We start from the raw sequence: 20,446 nt of genomic DNA, 5'->3' as shown, positions 1-20,446 counted from the left end.
TTGATGTCCAGTGGCTCAGGAAAGTGATTAAAAGATTAGAAGTACATTTATCAGCCTCCTTTTTGATTGATTTCCTCTGGTCATGGAATGTAGTAAAAATCTGAGCCAGGAGACTTTCTCTTTAAAAATTCCTTGAAAACTTTACCTATATTAATATGCTAACACAAGTATGATATATTATAAGCATAAAATGAAATTGTTTTAATATTTTATCAAAAATTGTAGATTAGAGACCATATTTAACTGAAAAGCAATGGTTTTTACCCTGAAAACATGCTAAGTGAAAGAAGCCAGTAAAAAATAAGGGCATGAGTGCTCTTGAGCAATGGGTGGTCTAGGAAGCACTCAAAATTATGTGCAAAATTTTCTTTGTATAAATGAATGCTTCTGTAGAGAGGGAGTCCATAATTTTAATCATATTGTCATAAAGACCAATGACCTTCAAATGGTTTAAAAACCATTACTTGAAAGCCTTTTTAAAAAAATTTATCTTTATTATTGAAAGTATTACAGATGTTCCCTTTCTTTTTTCTCCCCCATTGATCCCCTCCACCCCATTCTCTACCCCTCCCCAGGCCTTCCCTGAACTATTGTCTATTCATAGGCTTTCTTAAAAAAACACACAAAGCAAAACACCAAATTTTTGTTGTTTGTCCTCCTTTTATAAATATATTGGAGTTCTTTCAGAGAGTTTCTACCTTTGACCTGTGATTTTTGAAGATTCTTTTGTTTTTTAATAGTACAGTGTTTTACTTTTATTATTACTTACTAGAGGCCCAATGCACAAAATTCGTGCACGGATAGGGTCCCTAGCGGCTGCTGGCTGCCGACCGGGGCCTCCCTTCCCAGGCTTCTGGCTGATAGCTGGGGCCTGCCTTCATTCCGTGCCACCCCTCGTGGTCAGTGCACGTTATAGCGAGCGATAGAACTCCTGGTCTGTAGAGGGGACACTTTGCATATTAGGCTTTTATATATATAGATTTTATGCTGAATTTACTTCTGAACCATTACGTTTTTTGTTGTTTTTTTTTAATTTCTTCTGGGATATATTTTTCTTCTGTGCAACCTCTCTTCTGGTTTAAGAATAATTTGCTCTTTTTCAGTGAGGATCATCTCAGTGTGGCAGGAAGAGCTTATGTACTGGGTAATGTGCCCGCAAGCGCTCTAAGTTCTGTGCAGCATCTTGGGAGCTTTGTTCCCCTGGATGTGCTCAAGGACCAGAGAATCTACATCTACCCTTAAGTTCAGCATTGCTCTCTGCATTTTCAAACATATGCAGCAAAAATTCAGTAGTCTTTCTGGGCCACCAACTCTGTCCAGCCCCACTGTTTGGCTGGGCATACCTCCCAACTCCACTATTGTAAGGACAGAATGGCACACATTACTTCTGTAAAGTGACATGGCCTGGGCAGTTTCACACGTGTTCTTAACGTGAACATAAAGATTTGAACCTCTTGATTGCATAATTTTGTGGGGTTTTCTGGGTCAAGTGAATAGAAAACCATTTTCAGAAATCACCTCAGGCTGCTGTCACGAAGAGGAGAGCATAAATTGATGTGCTTATCATTGTGGTAGCTTTGAAATTGAATTTTTAAAATCCACAGGCATGAACAGTGTTGTATTTTAACATCATTAATAGGTTATTTGCTTTCTTAGGTCTTTCTAGGACAAAAGAGTCCAAATCAACTAGCTCTACTCTATTATTTTCTCTTCTCTATACAATTATGTTGGACTCATTTGAAATAATTTTAATTTTTGGTGGAGTTGTTATATCTTGTCTATTTGTTATTTTCACCTATTACATTAAACAACCTCTGTGTTTCCTAGAAGACTGTATCACTTTTCTATTTTCTCAAGTCCTTTCTTGATATTGATTGGTGGTTGATTTATTATTTCACTGTTTTTGTTAGAAGTGATGGAACTGAATTTTTCCCCTTCTTGTTGCCTCTTTCAAAATAAATAGGTCATAGTTGCTTTCCTAGGGGATTCTGTCAAGGCAGACGTTTAGGAAGAAGGATGGTGTGTTCTCCACTTGCATTTTGGTCTCTTGGACTAAGGTCACCTGGCTGACAGCCCTGGTCTCCCAGGAAAGCTTTTCCTCTCTCAGTACTTTAAAGTCACAGAAATAGGTTTCAATTGATGTTTAGTTTGTTATTTCTTTTGCAATACTTCTCATATTGATCTTATAGTGGAAGATTACTGATTTAGGTCTAATAGTCTGCGATATCTTTGCAGGAAATATCAGAAATAATCCAAATGCTTGATTATTATAATCCTCTGTTTTTTTCATTAATGAAATTTGTACCAATTTGAGACATGGGTGGATGGTCTCAAATATCACCTCTGGCTTAATCAGTACGTGCCCTAAGTTCCACATAATGAGTTTGGAAACTGTTTTAAGATAAACCGACTTTTAAGTACGATAGACCATTTCTCCCTCTTTCCTTTCTGCTCTCTTTCCTTTATTTCTTTCTAACTAAATTTTATTTTTAATGTGAAAACATTAGCTGAAATTTTGGGAACAGGTTACCCATAGCTCTACCTTTCCAAGGCAGCTGTTTTTATTTTTCATGTCCACGTATATGGATGTGTCATGTGATTAAAATAATATATTATGATTCAGATTATAAATTTTAACATTAAAAAATAAGTCTTAGGGCTAATGAAAAATATGCTGTGGGGAAAGGATGAATATTGGAAATTTGAGCTATCTTGAGTCCACCTGGATTGTCTAATTTCAAAAATAATAAGGTTGTTCAAATGATTAAAAAAAGGGGTGTTCTAAGATATCTAAAATTTACCCCATTGTTTGCTCTTATTCTTTGAACTTCATTGGCTAGAACTAGTTCAAAAATATCTAGTAGACTTTTGCCTTGTGTGTAGTATGGTAAAAACAGAATGAGGCTTAGATGGAGATCATGTCTGAGTTTCTTTTCCATCCCTCACTAACTATGTGATCAGGACATTCTTCACTATTTTGAGCTTCAATAGGGATGAACATTATTAAATTGCAGAATACTTTAAGGCTTCAATTTAAAATGCCAATGTTGCATTTACATGCCAGGCTAAAGTTTGTGATTACATAGCAACATGAATAATTAACATGTTTAAGTAATTTGTCTTTTCTTTGTAACTATGGTTCATTAGTAGTGTGATGAATGTCCTTTTGTATAAATTTAGGTGGTTTGATACATTGGGTGGGTTGTATATAAACTTCAGGATCTTATGAGGCAGGTAGGCCTGTCCAAGAATGCTTGTCAAAGATCACTTGATGGTGAGTGGCAAGGCAGTGCTGATGTGTTTTAATTTCTGTTTGAGTGTCCCTTTTGATAGATCACACCGTAGCCATTTAGCAGCCCATTGACACCTTTAAGCAGCATGTAAACATTCCTCTCTCTGTGCCAAAAATCACATCTACATCCTAACGTGAACGTGTTCCTGATTGTAAAAATAATACTTGGAAAATATGAAAGCATAAGGAAGAAAACGTATAAATCAGGTTATTATCTCCCTCTAACAGAAATAACCATTTATGTTTATTGTATTGCCTTCTAACCTGTTTTTCTCATATAACTGTTTTGCTTACCATGACAGATGGGTATTTTCCTATGTCCATCTGTACTACCTTTCTAATTCAAGGTTTAGAATATATACAGTATCATAAAGTAATTTGTGCACTAGGGGGGGGAGGGGGGGTCCCTCAGCCCGGCCTGTGCCCTCTCACAGTCTGGGACCCCTCGGGAGATAACGCCCTGCTGGCTTAGGCCTGCTCCCGGGTGGCAGAGGGCAGGCCCAATCCCTAGGTGCAGCCCCTGGTCGGGCTCAGAGCAGGGCCGATTGGGGAGTTGGGGCGCCACCTCCTGTCATGCACAGAGCAGGGCGGATTGGGAGGTTGTGGCGCCATCCCTTGTCACGCACAGAGCAGGGCCGATCAGGGGGGTTGGGGCTACGTACCCTGTCACGCACAGAGCAGGGTCGATCAGGGGGTTGGGGAGCTCCCCCCTGTCACGCACAGAGCAGGGCCCATCAGGGGGTTGAGGAGCTCCCTCCTGTCACTCACATAGTAGGGCCGATAGGGGAGTTGGGGCACCGCCCCCTGTCACACACAGAGCAGGGTGGATCAGGGGGTTGGGGCGCTGCCCTCTATCACCCACAGAGCAGGGCCGATCAGGGGGTTGGGGCGCCGCCACTCTCACACTCAGGGCAGGGCCGATGGGGAGGTTATGGCTCTACCCTGTCACACACAGAGCAGGGCCCGTGGGGGGGGCGGGGGGTTGGGGCGCCGCACCCTGTCACACACAGAGCAGGGCTGATCATGGGGTTGGGGTGCCGCAGCCTGTCACACACAGAGCAGGGCTGATCATGGGGTTGGGGTGCCCCAGCCTGTCACACACAGAGTCGCAGGGCGATCAGGGGGTTGGGAAGCTCCCCCGTATCAGGCACAGAGCAGGGCTGATCAGGAGGTTGGGGCGCCTTCCCCTGTCACGAACAGAGCAGGGCCGATAGGAGGTTGTGGCCCCGCTCCCGGTCACACACAGAGCCGCAGGGCGATCAGGGGGTTTAGGCGCTGCCCCCTGTCATGCTGATCCCAGTGCCGGGAGGCCTCGCGGCTCCACTGATCCCGGTGCTGGGAGGCATATTACCCTTTTACTATATAGGTTAGAGGCCTGGTGCATGGGTGGGTGCCAGCTGGTTTGCCCTGAAGGGTGTCCTGGATCAGGGTGGGGGTCCCCACTGGGGTGCCTGGCCAGCCTGGGTGGGGGATGATGGCTGTTTTCAGCTGGTCACACAACCCTTCACGGTGGGGGTCCCCACTGGGGTGCCTGGCCAGCCTGGGTGAGGGGATGATGGCTGTTTGCAGCTGGTCACACACCCTTCAGGGTGGGGGTCCCCACTGGGGTGCCTGGCCAGTCTGGGTGAGGGGCTGAGGGCTGTTTTCAGGCTGACAGGTGACTGAAGCTCCCAACTGCTCCTTTTTTTCTTTTTTCTTTATATTCTGGGCATACTTTAGCTCTGGCTCCAGCTCTGAGGCCTCTGCTACTGAAAGCAGGTATCTGGTTTGTTTGGGTTCTATAATCGAAACAATGTATAACTCCAGCTCTGAGATCCTGGCAGGCTGAAAGCAGGTTTCTGGGGTTTTGTTTAGCTTCTATATTTGTTACAATGTTTGAAACTGCAAGCTCAGAGGCTGGCAAGGCAGGCGGGGAACATTGGAGTCCTCCGTCACTGAAGCAAGCAAGCCTCATGTTAGCTTCCAGCTGCCTGGCTGCCAGCCGCCATCTTGGCTGGCAGTTAATTTGCATATCTCCCTGATTAGCCAATGGGAAGGGTAGCGGTCGTATGCTAATTACCATGTTTCTCTTTTATTAGATAGGATACTGCCAAAAGAGGAGTAAAAAAATGATGAAAAAGTGTTAGTGTCTCAAAGATGTTCTGCGCTCTGGTTGGATCCTTACTTGTGAGCTCCAGCCAGCCCCGTGCAGGCTGCAGTGTTCCCGGGACACCCCTACTGAAGATGCAGCATGACTGGCCCGGGTTAGGTTTTGAGGGTTCACCTATGAGTTCCCAAGGGACATTCACAATCCAGGGCAGTGTCAGGTGACCTTGGCTGCAAGAGTTCCAATTCAGAAAAAAGCAAAAACCTTTTCAGGGCACTTTTTAGAAAATAAGAATGAAAATAGCTTTAATGAGCCCTGTTGTAGGTGCTGGGGTAAAATGTATGAATTCTGAAAACTTAAATTGCTTATTGAACATACAAGAATGAGTGAAAAATTGGCATTGGCTATTTCTTTTAGCCAGTAACAGGTTAAATCCTGGGTGTGTTTGAGGAAAAACAATACTAATCTAATTTTTATTTCCACATTAGACTGCCAAGTTAGAGTAATCCACAGGTTACAGTTACTCATGTCTGATCTCATATGAGTCAGAGATGTAGACACAGTCCAAATAGGCACACAACTAGGGTGGTGGTACATGTTGTAATGGATACAAGTATGGTGATTAGCAAGTTAATTCTTATAAGGGAAACAGGCCTTCCAGGCTCAGAAAACTGTGACCATTCACAGGTGTGTAGCCTAGTGCAGGCCAGAGAAGGGAAAGTAACTGGTTTGTGGAGGGCAAAAGGATGGTGCCAGGAGAATGAGCTTGGAGCCACTGCACTAGTACTACATATGACTTTTACCAAAGGTGGCAAGAGTCTTTATTTCCATTCTGGAAAAAATGTCAAGAATGTTACATAAATAGTAAAAGCAGAAAGAATAACAGAGCCAGTCAGTATAAAATAATTTTTAAAACACTGAAAAGACACAAAAAATATACGCTTGCTGAAATAGACCAATATTTAGGAAAGCAGACAGTGTCCTTCCTCTTCCAGTCGCATTAGAAGGCGAATGCTTTAGGAAGGAGTTGACTCTGCACCCCACATCAGAAACCTAGCAGCGTAATGAGTAACCTGATGCACACAGCTAAATGATCTGCTATGACTTGTCATATAAAGTGTTCAACTCTATTCTCTTCTCAACCACTGCTGCTCCCTGAAGTTTCGGAATTCACCACTGACTTGATTAAAAGTCACCGTTAAGAGAGAAGTTTATATAGAAAGGCAAACATACACACACACACACACACACACACACACACACACACTTCTCTTTAAAATTCAGGACAATGGCAAGAGACACTTTGGTGGGGGCAAAGACAGGAAATACTCAAGTACTGTAAATAGAAGAGTGATAGCATAAGACTCATGCTACTCTTATTACACTTTCTCATAACGATTTCCTGATTTTCCCCTTTTCTTTAAGCACCAGATGGAAAGTCAGGAAACCAGGATCAGACTCGTATAATTTCCTAAACATCCTCCTCATCTCAGACAAGTCTCTTTGCTTTTCTAGCCCTCGGTTTCCTCATCTCTCAAATGAAAGGATTTTCAAATAGAGCTGCTTCCCAGGCCACGCTGGAGGGTGAGAGCCTCCTGCCATTCCTACCCTTCTAACACCAGCTTTGCTTTGATTTGTGTCATGAATGAGGGCTGGTCTGAAAATCACTGAACTGGATGTTGCAAAGGGCATATCCAGCTCAGTAACAATTGCCACATGTGTGGAATGGGGATAACAATAGGTCCGTTTCACACATATCTGCGGGTGGACCAAGGTGCCCATGCAGCTCAGAGCGTAGAACATAGGAAGCATTCGGTGTGTTCGCTATTGTTCCCCCAAACCCCAGATTGGTCCCTCACAAGTAAGACTGCATTTCTTGGCTCCTTGAGGATAAAATGTTGACCTGAAAAAAAGGCCTACGCCATCTGTTTTATACCCAAATGCTGTAAGATGTCTTGGACATTTAATCTGTGAGTTTATAGCGTAACTATTTTCTTTCTATTTTTTTTGTACATTGTTTTTCCTCCCACAGCTGGAGGTTTTCTTCTTCTCCATTAGATTCTGGAAATAATGGTGACCAGGTGCAATTATGACCTTGCACACACCAATGTCTTTCAGGTTTGTCAGCTCCTGGGAAAGTGACATCAGCGTCCACCCTCTGACCCTGCCCTCTGCAACCTGCTTGGAGCTGCTGCTGCTATTATCAAGGAATAATGCCACGCTGCCTCCGTCCCTTCGCTGTATGAATTCCTTTCAGGTAAGGGATTGTTCCTACCAGGGTGTCATTTCTCAGTTTTACTTGCAATGGCCCTCTAAGGAGCCTGCCTTTCACAGGAGGTAGTCCACGGAAACCCACATTTTCACCTCATACTAATAATAAGCATAATGCATGTACTGCCTTGCCTGTCTCTTTTTAAACAAATGAAAAAATGGAGGCTCAGAATTCTCTAGGCAGTTGTTCAGTAGTGATGGAATCCATCTCTCTCTAACTCCAGGGTTTGTTCCCTTAATCTTTCCTGCCTCTGAGAGAAAAGGCAAGAACATTTGACAGAGACACTTGTGAATGCCACTTCCTTTTTCCCAGATTTGCCCTGGAACAAGGATCTTCAGCTTGCAGTCAAATTGCCAAGTGGATGCTTAACAGTAATAGGGTCTTACCCACTCTCAGCACCTGTTCCCTCTCTCCCTGGTCCCACCATCATCACTTTCCCACTCTCCTGGGTATCTATCTATGCTCCAGGTAAAGGACAAGGTCAGAACAGGACAAACAGGACAGCAAATATGGACCAACCAGCAATAGGACTTTCTCCCTGGTAGGCAGCTAATTGTCACTGAGGTGGCAAATGAGAATGAAGATGTTAGTCACTGAAGTTGTGACCCAATAGCTACTGAGTGTAATTGAACATATCAATGAGTCTTGACAATGGAAAAATATTCGCAAACCTTCTGAGCTTGGTGAGAAGGCCACATGCCCAGGTGAGAAATGAGTCAATGTATGTCAATTCTACTTCCAAAGGGTTGCAGGTGTATCTTAAAATAACTTCAGGATCAATGTGTGTTGCTTGGTGCATCTCTGTTAAAATAAGACATGAATTCTTCTATGAATTATAGCTCAAAAAATTGATTAAAAAAACATAATTACTGCAATCTAGTTTGTATCCATATTCTCCTGGTAATTTATTATATTGATTATCTCTGTGATTTTCTTCCTGATACAAATATCAGACTTTGGCCATGGTGTGCCTGTTTGTATTTATCATTCATTACTCGATTATCAACTTTGATACCGGACTCAAGGGACCCTAGAAAACACCTTATTTTGTAGGAGAGGAAACTGAGACGCAGAGAGATGGAGTGAACTGGCCAGGGACCACGCAGCATGTTAGAGACAGAGCTGGAGTCCCCTGGCAAATGCCCAGGTAACTGCATCTACCACCTGAATGCAGTACTCGCCCAAGTCTTGGGAGGTGGAGGGTGTGTCAGTGGTAGATGGAGGCCAGTTGTGTCTATCTTGGAATATCCACATCATCCCTTATTCTCTAGTAATTTGTAATTATTTATTTGTATGCTGCCCTGAACCAGAAATGATTTAAAATTCTATCAATCTTTCTTTCTTCTAAATTTTGCTCTTGAGATTGAACACTGCATAACACAAAAGTCTATATATGCCCACAAACTTTTTTGAAGGGAGGTAAGAAACTTATCAATGGTTACCCTTTGGGGAGTGAGACTGGAAGGCAATTATTTTTTATTTGTTCCTTCATGTATGGTGTGAAATTTTTATATGATGGGTGAGTGGGGGAGCCAGAGAGATGACTCTGACTTGAAGGATTTTACATAGAATATTGGGGAAGATGGAACCATCATCTGTGTGTGATATAAATTGAGAATAATTATATTACAAAGTTGCCTCAACGCAAGTCTTAGGGATGAAAGGTAAAAGAGGAATCTAAACCGGGTGTGGGGAATTTGAGAGGAGGCCCCGTCTGTATTTCTTCTCCATGAGACGAGGCAGGCGGCCTTGCTGCCTTTGAGGATCTCAGCTCGGGCTCATGTAAACACAGGGGCAGGAAAGCCTGCCTGCTCTTGGTGGCATTACTGTTCTCTCCTCTCACCGCTAATCACGGGAGCTTTTAGAGCTGTCAGCACGTTAATTGCTGAGTGACCCTCTCTATGAGTGATTGTACTTCCTCTGGTCTCAGTCCTTTGTGAATATTATTGTCAGGAGCACAAACATTTGCCCGATTTCAAAGGTACAGAGAAACTTGTCACAAGTTCCTGAACAGTGTCTGCTAAAGAGATTTCCCCCTGCTTCTGGCCCTGGAAAGACGCATTCTTTTTTTTTAAAATATATTTTATTGATTTTTTACAGAGAGGAAGGGAGAGGAATAGAGAGTTAGAAACATCGATGAGAGAGAAACATCAATCAGCTGCCTCTTGCACACCCACTACTGGGGATGTGCCCGCAACCCAGGTACATGCCCTTGACCGGAATCGAACCTGGGACCCTTGAGTCCGCAGGCCGACGCTCTATCCACTGAGCCAGACCAGTTAGGGCGGAAAGACGCATTCTTATTATGGCTTTACCAGGAATCGACTTCCCTGTGCGGGCCTTCACTCCAAAATAGAGGATTAGTGAAAAAGGGAGGATGTCTGTCAGGATTAGAAAGAGAGGCCCTGCTTCATCTTTGTAACACCCCCTTAATCATTTACTATAAGAGCAAGGAACGGGGCTGCTAATTCTGCCTGTACTTGGGATTTACTTTTTCAATTGGGAGCAACTTTAATGCAGTTCTTTAAAGTGCTGTACTGGCAAGAGCTATAGAATAACAGAGTGACATTTGTTAAAGATACCATCTTTACATTTCCAGTTCTCTTGTATTCCAGGCCGAGTCAGTTACTGTGAGCAATGCTGCTTTTTTTTTTTTGCTTTTTTTGTAAAAATGTGATTTTCCAATTCTGAGGATTCCACTTTAGCCTTATCACTGCCAAATCCCAAAAGGAGAGGTTTATCTTATTAACTAGAGGCCCGGTGCATGAAATTCGTGCACGGCGGGGGGGGGGGGGGGCGGGTGTCCCTCAGCCCAGCCTGCACCTTCTCCAATCTGGGACCCCTTAAGGGCAGTCGTACATCCCTCTCACAATCCAGGACTGCTGGCTCCCAACCACTCGCCTGCCTGATTGCCCCTAACCGCTTCTGCCTGCCAGCCTGATCACCGCCTAACTCAGGGGTGGGCAAACTTTTTGACTCAAGGGCCACAATGGGTTCTTAAACTGGACCAGAGGGCCGGAACAAAAGCATGGATGGAGTGTTTGTGTGAACTAATATAAATTCAAAGTAAATATCATTACATAAAAGGGTACAGTCTTTTTTTTCAATAGTTTTATTCATTTCAAACAGGCCGGATCCGGCCCGCGGGCCATAGTTTGCCCACGGCTGGCCTAACTGCTTCCCTGCCAGCCTGGTTGCCCCCATCTGCCCTACCCTGCAGACCTGGTCCCCCCAACTGCCCTCCCCTGCAGGCCATCTTGTGTCCACATGGGGGCAGCCATCTTTTGTGTTGGAGTGATGGTCAATTTGCATATTACCTCTTTATTAGATAGGATTAGAGCTATTAACATATAAGAAAGTATAACTTCTTAAATTACAGTATAACATTTCTCTCAAGCCAATAGGGATATCTTTGGGTGGATTTGTTATCATTTTAACTTGCACTGGGTTACATACCTGAACATGCCTGTTGTGATTGTGAGCGAAGAGACTGTAGCATTTGGTGGATAATCACTGATGTGTTGCTAGGCACATACTAGAGTTGTTGTTGCAGCCCCAGGAAGAAGGATGGACTTACCGTGTCACACTCTGTTAAAATTCTTCCATGACTTTTTATTGCAATGAGAATAAAATCCAAACATCTGCACCTGGCCAACAAAGCCAGCAACATGTGGCCCTGCCTTGCCCTTTGGCCTCATGTCCTACTCTTTCCCTCTCACTCTGTTCCAGCCACACTGGCCTTATTTCCTGCTCCCCAGCACAAGCTGGATCTGGCCGTAGAGTCTGTGTACTGGAGGTTTTCTTTGCTACCAGGAGGTGTTCTGGACCCAATTTCAGGTCTGGACCTTCTTTCAGTCTCAGCTCAGGTGCCCCCTTCCCTAAAGGGCCTAGCCTGACACTCCTCATCAAATTCCTCTCTCCCTATCAGCATATTCTATAACCTTATCTTGTACATTTATTTGTCCTTTTTCCTCTACTGAAATGTGTGTTAACTGTAAAGAGGAAGAATGTCTGCTTGTGTTCAATATTGTGTCAACAGAACGTAGAACAGTGCTTGGACGGAGAAAGCATATGGGCTGACTGGCTATGGTGGGAGGATACGCAAATAGAGCGCAAATCGGCATGGCCATTTGACATTCTAGAGATCTCCAAAAGACGGAGCTAGTGTGAGCCATACACACTCCGGGGCAGACGCAGAGCCCTTTCCTGTTGAGACAGGGTGGACTCCACAGGAATTCAGATTGGAGAGATGTGGGCATGGTTGAGCACAGGTGGGTATCTGCACTGTAATTCCAGCCTGGGGCTTTGTACAGATGAGAAAGACTGGGAGAAGAGTTCAGCCTTTGGGAAGAGCTGGCAGGAATCAAGATAAGCAGAGTGACTAGTACACAGGACTGGGCTCCCTCTAGGCACTGGAGACCACAGTACGGAAATAGGGATGATGCCCAAGCTTCGATGCCAGAAACCCAGGTGGCGGGATTGAAGGTCCGGGAACAGGGCAGGTAGCAGCCTGTGGCCCTCATGACTGCTGCCAGCTTGCTTCTGCTCCGAGTGCTTCAGAACTCCGGGGCAAGGTGGCAGAAGGCCATTTCCATATCCATTTTGCTGGATGGCAGACCCGCTTCTTAACCGGTAATAGCAACTTTAAATCTGAATGGCGTAGAGCCTTAAGGGCAACCGGGTTGGATCCAGGATTGGGCAGGGCTGCGGGTTTTAATTACTAGGCCTTTTCCTTGGAATCCTAGACTATTACTGTAGCAGGAAAGACCAACTAGTCTAATTACCTTACTTTTATAGATAAGGAAATAGACCCCAGAAGGGTAAGTTGATATTGGAGACTAACTGATTTCTATGCTATGCTTTTTGTGCTACACAAGATGCTGACTTCTCTTCAGGTATGAAGAATATTATTTTTCTTACTAGCATTTCCTTATTCCATGGAACACAGGTTCCTTAGGACAGCTCGCCAACCAGTGATCTGGTGACCACTGGTGGTCCATGAGGTCAGAAAGGTTGACAACTGCTGCCTTAGAATATGTAGTTGTTATAGAAAATAGTATTTAGTAATTATGTATTAATAATGCAGATTTGCCGAAACCGGTTTGGCTCAGTGGATAGAGCGTCGGCCTGCGGACTGAGGGGTCCCAGGTTCGATTCCGGTCAAGGGCATGTACCTGGGTTGCGGGCACATCCCCAGTGGGAGATGTGCAGGAGGCGGCTGATCGATGTTTCTCTCCCATCGATGTTTCTAACTCTCTATCTCTCTCCCTTCCTCTGTAAAAAATCAATAAAATATATTTTTTAAAAAAAAAATAATGCAGATTTAAAGGCTAATGTATAGTCAGAACTTTCTGTTATCATGGCACTGTTCTCAATGATTAGCTCATTGTCATGAAAAAATACCATACGGAAGGTATTATTCCCATTTCACTTGTGCAGAAACTGAGCCAGAGAGATGAACTTGCCCATGCTCTCACAACTAGTAAACGGAGGAGCATAAGGTACAAAGCCTGGCCCTAGAATCCCCTGTACTTAATCACCAGGTACTGTTGCCATTTAAAATAACTTTAGTTAAACTAATATATTTTTTTTATTTTTACTTGCAGGACTTTTCAGTGCCTTTCATATGTGCATAAGGAGCATTGTGACCCTTGCTAGTTAAAGAATATAGTTAATATTATTTCCCAGTTGTATTGGATACTACAAAGACTTTTTCTAGTGGCGTTTAATGGAATTAATGCTCTGAGAACACAGATGGGAGACACTATTCTGTCTGATAGCGGAAGATTTGGATGATAAGGCAGAGCACTCACGTCCGTTCTTCCCAGCAGTAACGCTGCATGTTTAATTGGTGATTGTCAAGAGGATATCATTTTTTATTTTTTTATTTTTAGTGACTAGACAGCTCTCCTCTGGTCAGGACCACCTTGGTTAGATGGTACAGCAGGAACAAGATTTGCCATTTCTTAGTGAGTCACAGGAGAGGCCCAGCAGGCCCTGGTTGAGCATTGCTTTCCCAGTCTGCACCTGCTTCCAGTTCTATTGCAGCTGGGTCTCGGCCACTCTGAACACAGTGCAGCTAGGTAGTAACATGGCGGAGGGTCCCATTAATGGAGTGAGTCATCTGGCTAGACTCTGTCTCTCTCCTAACTTATGACTTGACTTCCACTGAGAATTCCCAAGAGGAGTCTTCCTTGGAAACTTACATTCAGCTGAGGGATAAGGAGTGTTCCATAGCCTTGGGCCCTGAGCTGAGGAAACCATTCTTGTCCATTCCCTCACCTTCCCTCACTAACCTTTGCTCCATCCAGCCGCTCCGGGCCATCCAGATTGTGTGGATGGGATTGTCCAGAGCACAGAGCCCCAGAACTGAAGCTGCTTCTTTCCCACAGGTAGATGGCTGCATTCCATAATAATTTAAAATGTTTTCACAGACATTGTGTATTTTTTAAATCCTCACAACAACCCCTATTTTGAAGGTGAGGAAAGTAAGTGATATGGGCAAGTTCACGTAGAATGTAGTTAATATTATTTCCCAGCACTCTGCCTTATTATCCAAATACAGGGTGGTGTTTCAAACCTGGGACTTCTTATTTATTCCACCTCATGACAGTTACGTTAAAGAAAATACCGAGGGGCCTTATTTAACCATCCTAGGTCTTGTGCATACTCTCTTTCCCATAAGGCAGCAAGTGTCTCTTTTACTAATATCACCTTTTAGAGAACCACAGCCTTCAGCCCTGGGAGCGTGTTGTGGCGTTCTCCAGCATCATAGATTCTGAGCATCATCAGAGTGCAGGTTTATGCATATGCTGTGTGGTTGAATAATATGGTGAAAATACGTAGAAAGGAAGAAGCAAAGATTTATAGAGCTTATTTTTTACCATAATGGGGTTGCTCAGGGATATTTCCTCAGCTCTAGATGGATTTGAAATCATGCACTGTTCAGTGAAGAAGGGTGAAGCAGATGAACTATTTTGAATAAGGGACTCATTCCAGAGGAAAAGAAATTCTTAATTATTTTACTTGTATGCAGTTTGATTTTAACTGTAAAAAAACACATATTCAACTTCTCATTTGTTCAGAAGTGAATAATTTTGCAAATAATTCCCCTATTCAGCTACTCTTTTTACTACTTATTAATACCTATACCAAAAAGAGGGAGAAAGTAACACATGAAAATTTGGTTTTGTCATTTGGCCATTTGTTGGTATCTCAGGAAAAGATTTGATTGCTTCTATGTTTGAAGTTGTAGTTTAAGCTTAGGAACTTCTTTAAAAAATGTAATCTACAGGGGGCTCCAAGAAATTGGTAGGCAGAGGCCTTTATAGATCAGTAGCAACAACAGGGCTACAGAAAAGAGAAAGTGAAGTTTCTATCTCTACACCATTTTTTTCTCTATTCTACTTTTAGACATTGCACTGCATAAATGGCTTTATCTATTATATGCCATGTTCATCTCTAGAGGAATTATAGATGTAATTATCTTTATTTTTTTTAATCCTCATCCAAAAATAGTTTTCATTGATTCTAGAAAGAAATGGAGAGGGAGAGATGAACATCGATGTGAAAGAGACACACCGATTGGTTGCCTCCCCACATGTGCCCAACTGGGGAGTGAACCCACAACCCAGGTACGAGCCCTTGACCGGGAATCAAACCTGTGACCCTTCCGTGTATGGGACAACACTCTAACCACTTAGCAACTCTGGCCAGAGTGTCGTAATTATCTTTTAAAGTAACATTTTAGAAAATGATTATAAGAAGACAGTCACATGATAAAAAAAAAAAATGGGAAAATACAGAAAAGTGTAAAGAAAATTAAAAATTACTGGGAATAAAATAGAGTAATTCTTGTTAGTGTTTTTTATGTATGCTCACATATCTATACACACAGACACAAATATGTTTTAGTATAAAATTGCCCTTGTTGGAGGTGCTGGGACTCAGTTACTGGCAGTATTCTGTTCTTTCCTCTGTTTCACCTTGCGTGCAGACAGCCATCCCCCGAGGCTGTCAAAGGCACTTGGAGACTTTTTATGTGAAAGTCCTGTTGTTAGGTGACAGTGGATGGGGAGGGAGGCTGTGAGCCATTCCAGGTGCCCACGGGTTGCTGCGGGTGTAATCAGGAGGCAGGTAGGCCTGCAGGAGATGGGCAGGCGCCTGCTAGAACTTCACTCCGCTATCAGGGAGATCTAAGTGCGCGTTCCAGAGAACTGAGAGGCGGGTTGTTGACCCCATCAGTCCCTGAGGTGTGCCAGTCTTCTCCCTTTCCTGCTAATGCCTTTCCCCTCAGCGGGCAGAGATAATCCAGGACGTGAATGCTACTCATAATATTTAGGAAATCCAAGTCTCAAAGGTAGTGATTACTGCTCTATTTTCAGCCTCTCTCTACAAAACGGATTTCTGAGAACTGCCTCCACAATTTGGGCGTGAAAGGATGTTGCCGCCTTCCTTCCTTTCTGCCCTGTGAGGTGTTGTGTGGTTTGGGGAAATAAGCAGGTAGCCTTCGTTTACTACAGCTCTGTAGTCTGGATTCTCCCTTCCTCTTCCTCCCTTGGTCCCTGCTGTTTTGCCATATTCTTGAGAAAATGTGGAGGACGGGGCCAAGCAGAGAGCCAGCTTATGTTGCCACCACATCACCTCTTACCAAAAGGCTGATCATGCTACCCAGATTCCCCACTACACGTCCTGCCCCCCTGAAATTTCTGTCTCCCACGGACGTGGTTCCCAAGCCTTCCCTGACCTTCACTCTGAGGAGCTGCACTTGTTCGGGGACCCTGATTGTGCCAGGGCTGCTCTGGCTTTGGCCTTATTGAGAGAAGCAGGGATGAGGTAGAGCCCAAAAAGTCAATGATTCTGTCTTTCATGTTGTTTGCTTTTTTTTAGTAAATTAACTCCCCCCCCCCCCCGCCCCGACTTTAAAGGAAATACTCATGACAGAAAATGTGGTATGTTTTTCATTAGCAAAACAATACTTATTTGCACTTTTAACCTAAAAATATAGAGTCTTAAAATTAAACCAGCTATTACCTAGCCCCTTTCAGTCCTAATGCCTGGTGGGGAGAGAAGGCCTGGCGGCAAGGCCTGCCAGGGCGGAGCAGCCCGTGCTTTGAGGGCACTCAGGATCTGTAACTCTGAGAGGGGAGCGGGGCGGACTGGAGGGCAGATAGGTTTGTCCGATTCATCCGCGACAGGAATAGGCACGTGCTGGTCACTAAATGTCAGTGTCCATGGGAAGCCTGTTTAAAATTCAGGTTTCTGGGAGATTCTGCGTCAGTGGCTCTGCAGGAGCGCCCGGAATCTGCATGTGGCTAACATCCAAAGTGTTTCTGATCAAGGCTTTCAAGAACCAAGGTCAGAAACACGTATATGATAATAGAATATATTCCCACTGAGGTGGAAAATATAAACAAAACGTGTGTTGTTATTGTTTTAATAATGACAGACACCTAGTGACTAGTTCAAATAGCTCAGTTATTTTTCTCTTTTCTTCACTTTTCCTTACGAACCTGCCCTTGCCACATCCCTGACTGTGAAGTAAACGGAGCCACCACAAAGTTCGTGCTTTTTCTGGTGCTGTTTTCTTCTCCTGTGCTCTCGCCTTTCCCACTCAGGTGCTTGGTGGAGCCCAGGTGTCAGTGACCTCTACGTTGTCTTCCTGCCGTGTGGCACGGACTCCTGGCCTCCAGTGTCTCCCAGTCTCCGGTTCCTCCCCGCAGGGCTGTGCAGCCCCCACAGCCTCTCCCCTTCCACAGCCAGCCGCTCCCCTTGGCAGAGGACGCTCAGGGTCTGGTCTTAAGTCTGCCCCCACCTGGACGCCGGGTGACCCTGCTGTAGCCCAGGAACCTCGCGGGGTCCCAGTTCTTTATCTGTGCAGTGAGGGCCTTGGGTTCGATTATGAAGTTCCTCGTCAGGTAGAAGCACATAGAGGCACTGTGTTCCCAGCTGTTCCTAATTTATTCGCCCGGGCTGACCGCTGTAACTGAATGTATTTCTTACAGAGACGACGTCCTTATTTCTTTTGAACATCTTGAAAGTGTTTAACTGTTGAAAAGCATAGATAAAGCCCCATTACGTAGAGGTTTTGTTTTGGTTTGGTTTGGTTTGGCTCTGCAAGAGAATGGAGTTTATATCCTTGACCTTGCTAACAGCCACAAAAAAGGGTCACAAGTGATGGGATTACAGTGCTCTCTGGCCCTGGCTCTCCTGCCTGAGAATCCCAGGTCCCTCCTTCCTGTGGGGCCAGACAGAGAAAAACCAGTGTCAGGTGAGCTGTGTAGAGACGAGAGGCAGAACCCTGGAATGGTCTTTGGACGCCTCTCGATTTCTCTGCTCTCCCTCAGCTTCTTCCTCTTCGGGTTCCACCCTGTGCTTCTGACTCGGGGTCCTGGTTCTCATTGAAACAGCTGTGGCTTGGGAATTTTCCAGTGGTTTTGCATTTGCATTAATTTTATTTGTAGATGTGGTTATTCTGGGAAAGTTTTCTAACTGGAGCTATTAACAACAAGACTCGGTTCTTTCCCACACACTGAACATGGCTGTGTTCAGTCGAGCGGCTTCCTGGGGGAGGGTCCCGCTTCCTTGAAAAGGAGGCTAAAGACGTGTCTGCTTTTAGAAACAACATGCCATCAGGATCGAGATGGCTGAGCTCGCCTCTCCTGTGAAGGAAGCTACTGTACTGTTGGCAGGAGCTTTTCTGCCCAGAGGGGCAAACAGCAGCCTGGGAAGGGTGCCAGTCTGGAAGGGAATGATGGGTTGGAAGGTGGAATTATTCTAAGCTTCCACTGAGAATCTCCAGTAAGGATTCATTCCTTCAGCAAAGTGAGAAGATTTGGAACAGAAAAGGTGTTGGGGAACTGGGCCAAAGGAATTATGAGGAACAAGAATGAAGCCAATTTATTGTCCTTCTGTTCCTCTCTCATAGACCTGATAGGTGACATAGAGGGGGGAAGCAGGTCTGGTTTCTGGTCTGGGCTGCTATGGCACCTGCAACCAGTGTGACTGGGTGCAAGTCACCTGTCTAGATCCCAGGTTTCTCATTCCTGCAGCTCAGAAATCCACCAATGCTGTTTTAGTAGTCGAAGGACTCACAGTAGCGTGCGAGCTTATGGATTAAGTGTGCCTGGGGAAGAAGGCCGGCATCCAGTGTAAGTTAGCATCCCCTTACAGGTTAGCACGTTGCTTCTTTCCAGGCTGGAACTTGGAAATGATGGCTGCAGAGGTTGCAAAGGAAGGATTATGCTGTGGCAGCAGGGAAATATTTCTGTAGCTTCAAGCAGGGCTTCATGCAGTTAGTGTCTGCAGTTAGCGTTCAGTAGAGTAAGGCAGTTGGATCAATCCGTGGTGAACGAGAGGTTATCTGGTCCCTTGTTCGAAGCTCTAATAACAGAACACAGACTAAACTGGAGTAAAGAATTGGCCGAGTGATATTTAGGTGCCAGTGCCTTTTCTTGTCTCTTTAAAGCTGGGAGTAGTTCTTTATAAATAATAACATTTATCCATAGTTCCAACGTTTCTGACTCTTCCTGCTGATCATAAATTATTGTTGTTGTTTTGTCTCATTTAACTTCAGCTTGAAAATCGTTTGTAAAGGCAATAAACATTTGAGGCATTGCCTGTTTGAACTGTCAGCTGCTTTTCAGCATCAAGCCCCCCAAATATACTGTTTTTAGCAGAAATTAGAGCCCTGCAAACAGAACACATGATTTTATTTTAAATAGGTAAGTTAACTCTGCTTACATTATTGTGATTTCTAGTGTAGCTGGACTTGTGTCTACCATCTATTTTTTATTTTTTTAGTGATTTTTTTTTTTTTAAGAGAGAGAGTAAAGGAAAGGGAGATAGAGCTAGAAACATCAATGAGAGGGAAACATCATCCATCTGCTGCCTACTGCACGTCTCCTTCTGGGGATCGAGCCTGAAACCCGGGCACACACCCTGACCAAGAATTAAACCGTGACCTCTTGATTCCTGGGTGGATGCTCAAACACTGAGCCACGCTGGCTGGGCTACTATCTCTCTATATGCATGTGGAGGGGAGTGTATGTGTTTTGATTACCTTACTATCTTTTCTTTTTTTCTATTTCTTGTCCTCTGTTCTCTTGATAACTTTTCATCTTTTTTTGTAAATGTATTTTCTGGCTTGGAAACAGTAGCATACAGTTTTCTTTTTTTAGTGGTTACTCTTACATTTTTTAATTAAAGTATAAAGCTTCCTGGTAAAAATAAAATTGTTCAGTATCTTCACTTTTTTCAAACAAGCAAGAATCTTACCATATTTTAACTGTCTATTAAGCACATTCCTTCCCCTCACCCCCTTCTTTCCCATTCTTCTGTACTACTTTTGTTTCTTTCACTTAAAAACAAATGTTATTAATTTTAAATATATTTTAATCTTCAGTACATATATGCATATGAGTTTATGTGCTTTTTTGTTGTTTGTTTTCCTGAATCCCATATCCTTTAGTATTCTTTTCACTGATGGTCTGTGAATGGTAGATTCTTGGTCTTTCTATCTAAAATGTCTTTATTTTGTTCATAGTCTTGTAAGCTAAGTATAGAATCCTGTACCCCTTCACAGTGTGAAGGTTTATCACACATTGCCTTTTGTCATCTATTTCTGTTGATATGACAGCTATTGTAAGATTATTTGCTGTTTCCTTGAAGATAATCTATCTCTTTTCTCTGACTGGCCTATAAGATTTTATCTTTGTGCTTGATATACTGTATAGTTTTTCAGTGATGTATAGGTGTGGACTTAAAAAAAAATATTCTATTCTCTGAAACCAGATCA

The 20,446-nt window shown here is 43.8% G+C and overlaps 1 protein-coding gene across 2 annotated transcripts in view; it reads left to right on the top strand.

Moving 5' to 3' along the window:
• Nucleotides 1–20,446, top strand: part of UBE3D (ubiquitin protein ligase E3D) — a gene marked incomplete at its 3' end in the record, with an annotated part of 120,537 nt that overhangs the window by 62,582 nt on the left and 37,509 nt on the right. The window contains exons 8-9 of one of the 2 annotated variants that reach the window (XM_081094263.1): nucleotides 7,497–7,635; nucleotides 7,963–8,019. In XM_081094263.1, the coding sequence (XP_080950389.1) occupies nucleotides 7,497–7,635; nucleotides 7,963–8,019 (196 nt within the window). Of the gene's footprint in view, nucleotides 1–7,496; nucleotides 7,636–7,962; nucleotides 8,020–20,446 lie in introns of those variants that run through there. The other variant, XM_081094262.1, reaches the window with a different exon arrangement.

Source organism: Myotis nattereri (genome assembly GCF_964212035.1).
Source record: "Myotis nattereri genome assembly, chromosome: 6".
Taxonomy (NCBI): Eukaryota; Metazoa; Chordata; class Mammalia; order Chiroptera; family Vespertilionidae; genus Myotis; species Myotis nattereri.
This window is presented reverse-complemented; position numbering and strand designations above follow the sequence as displayed.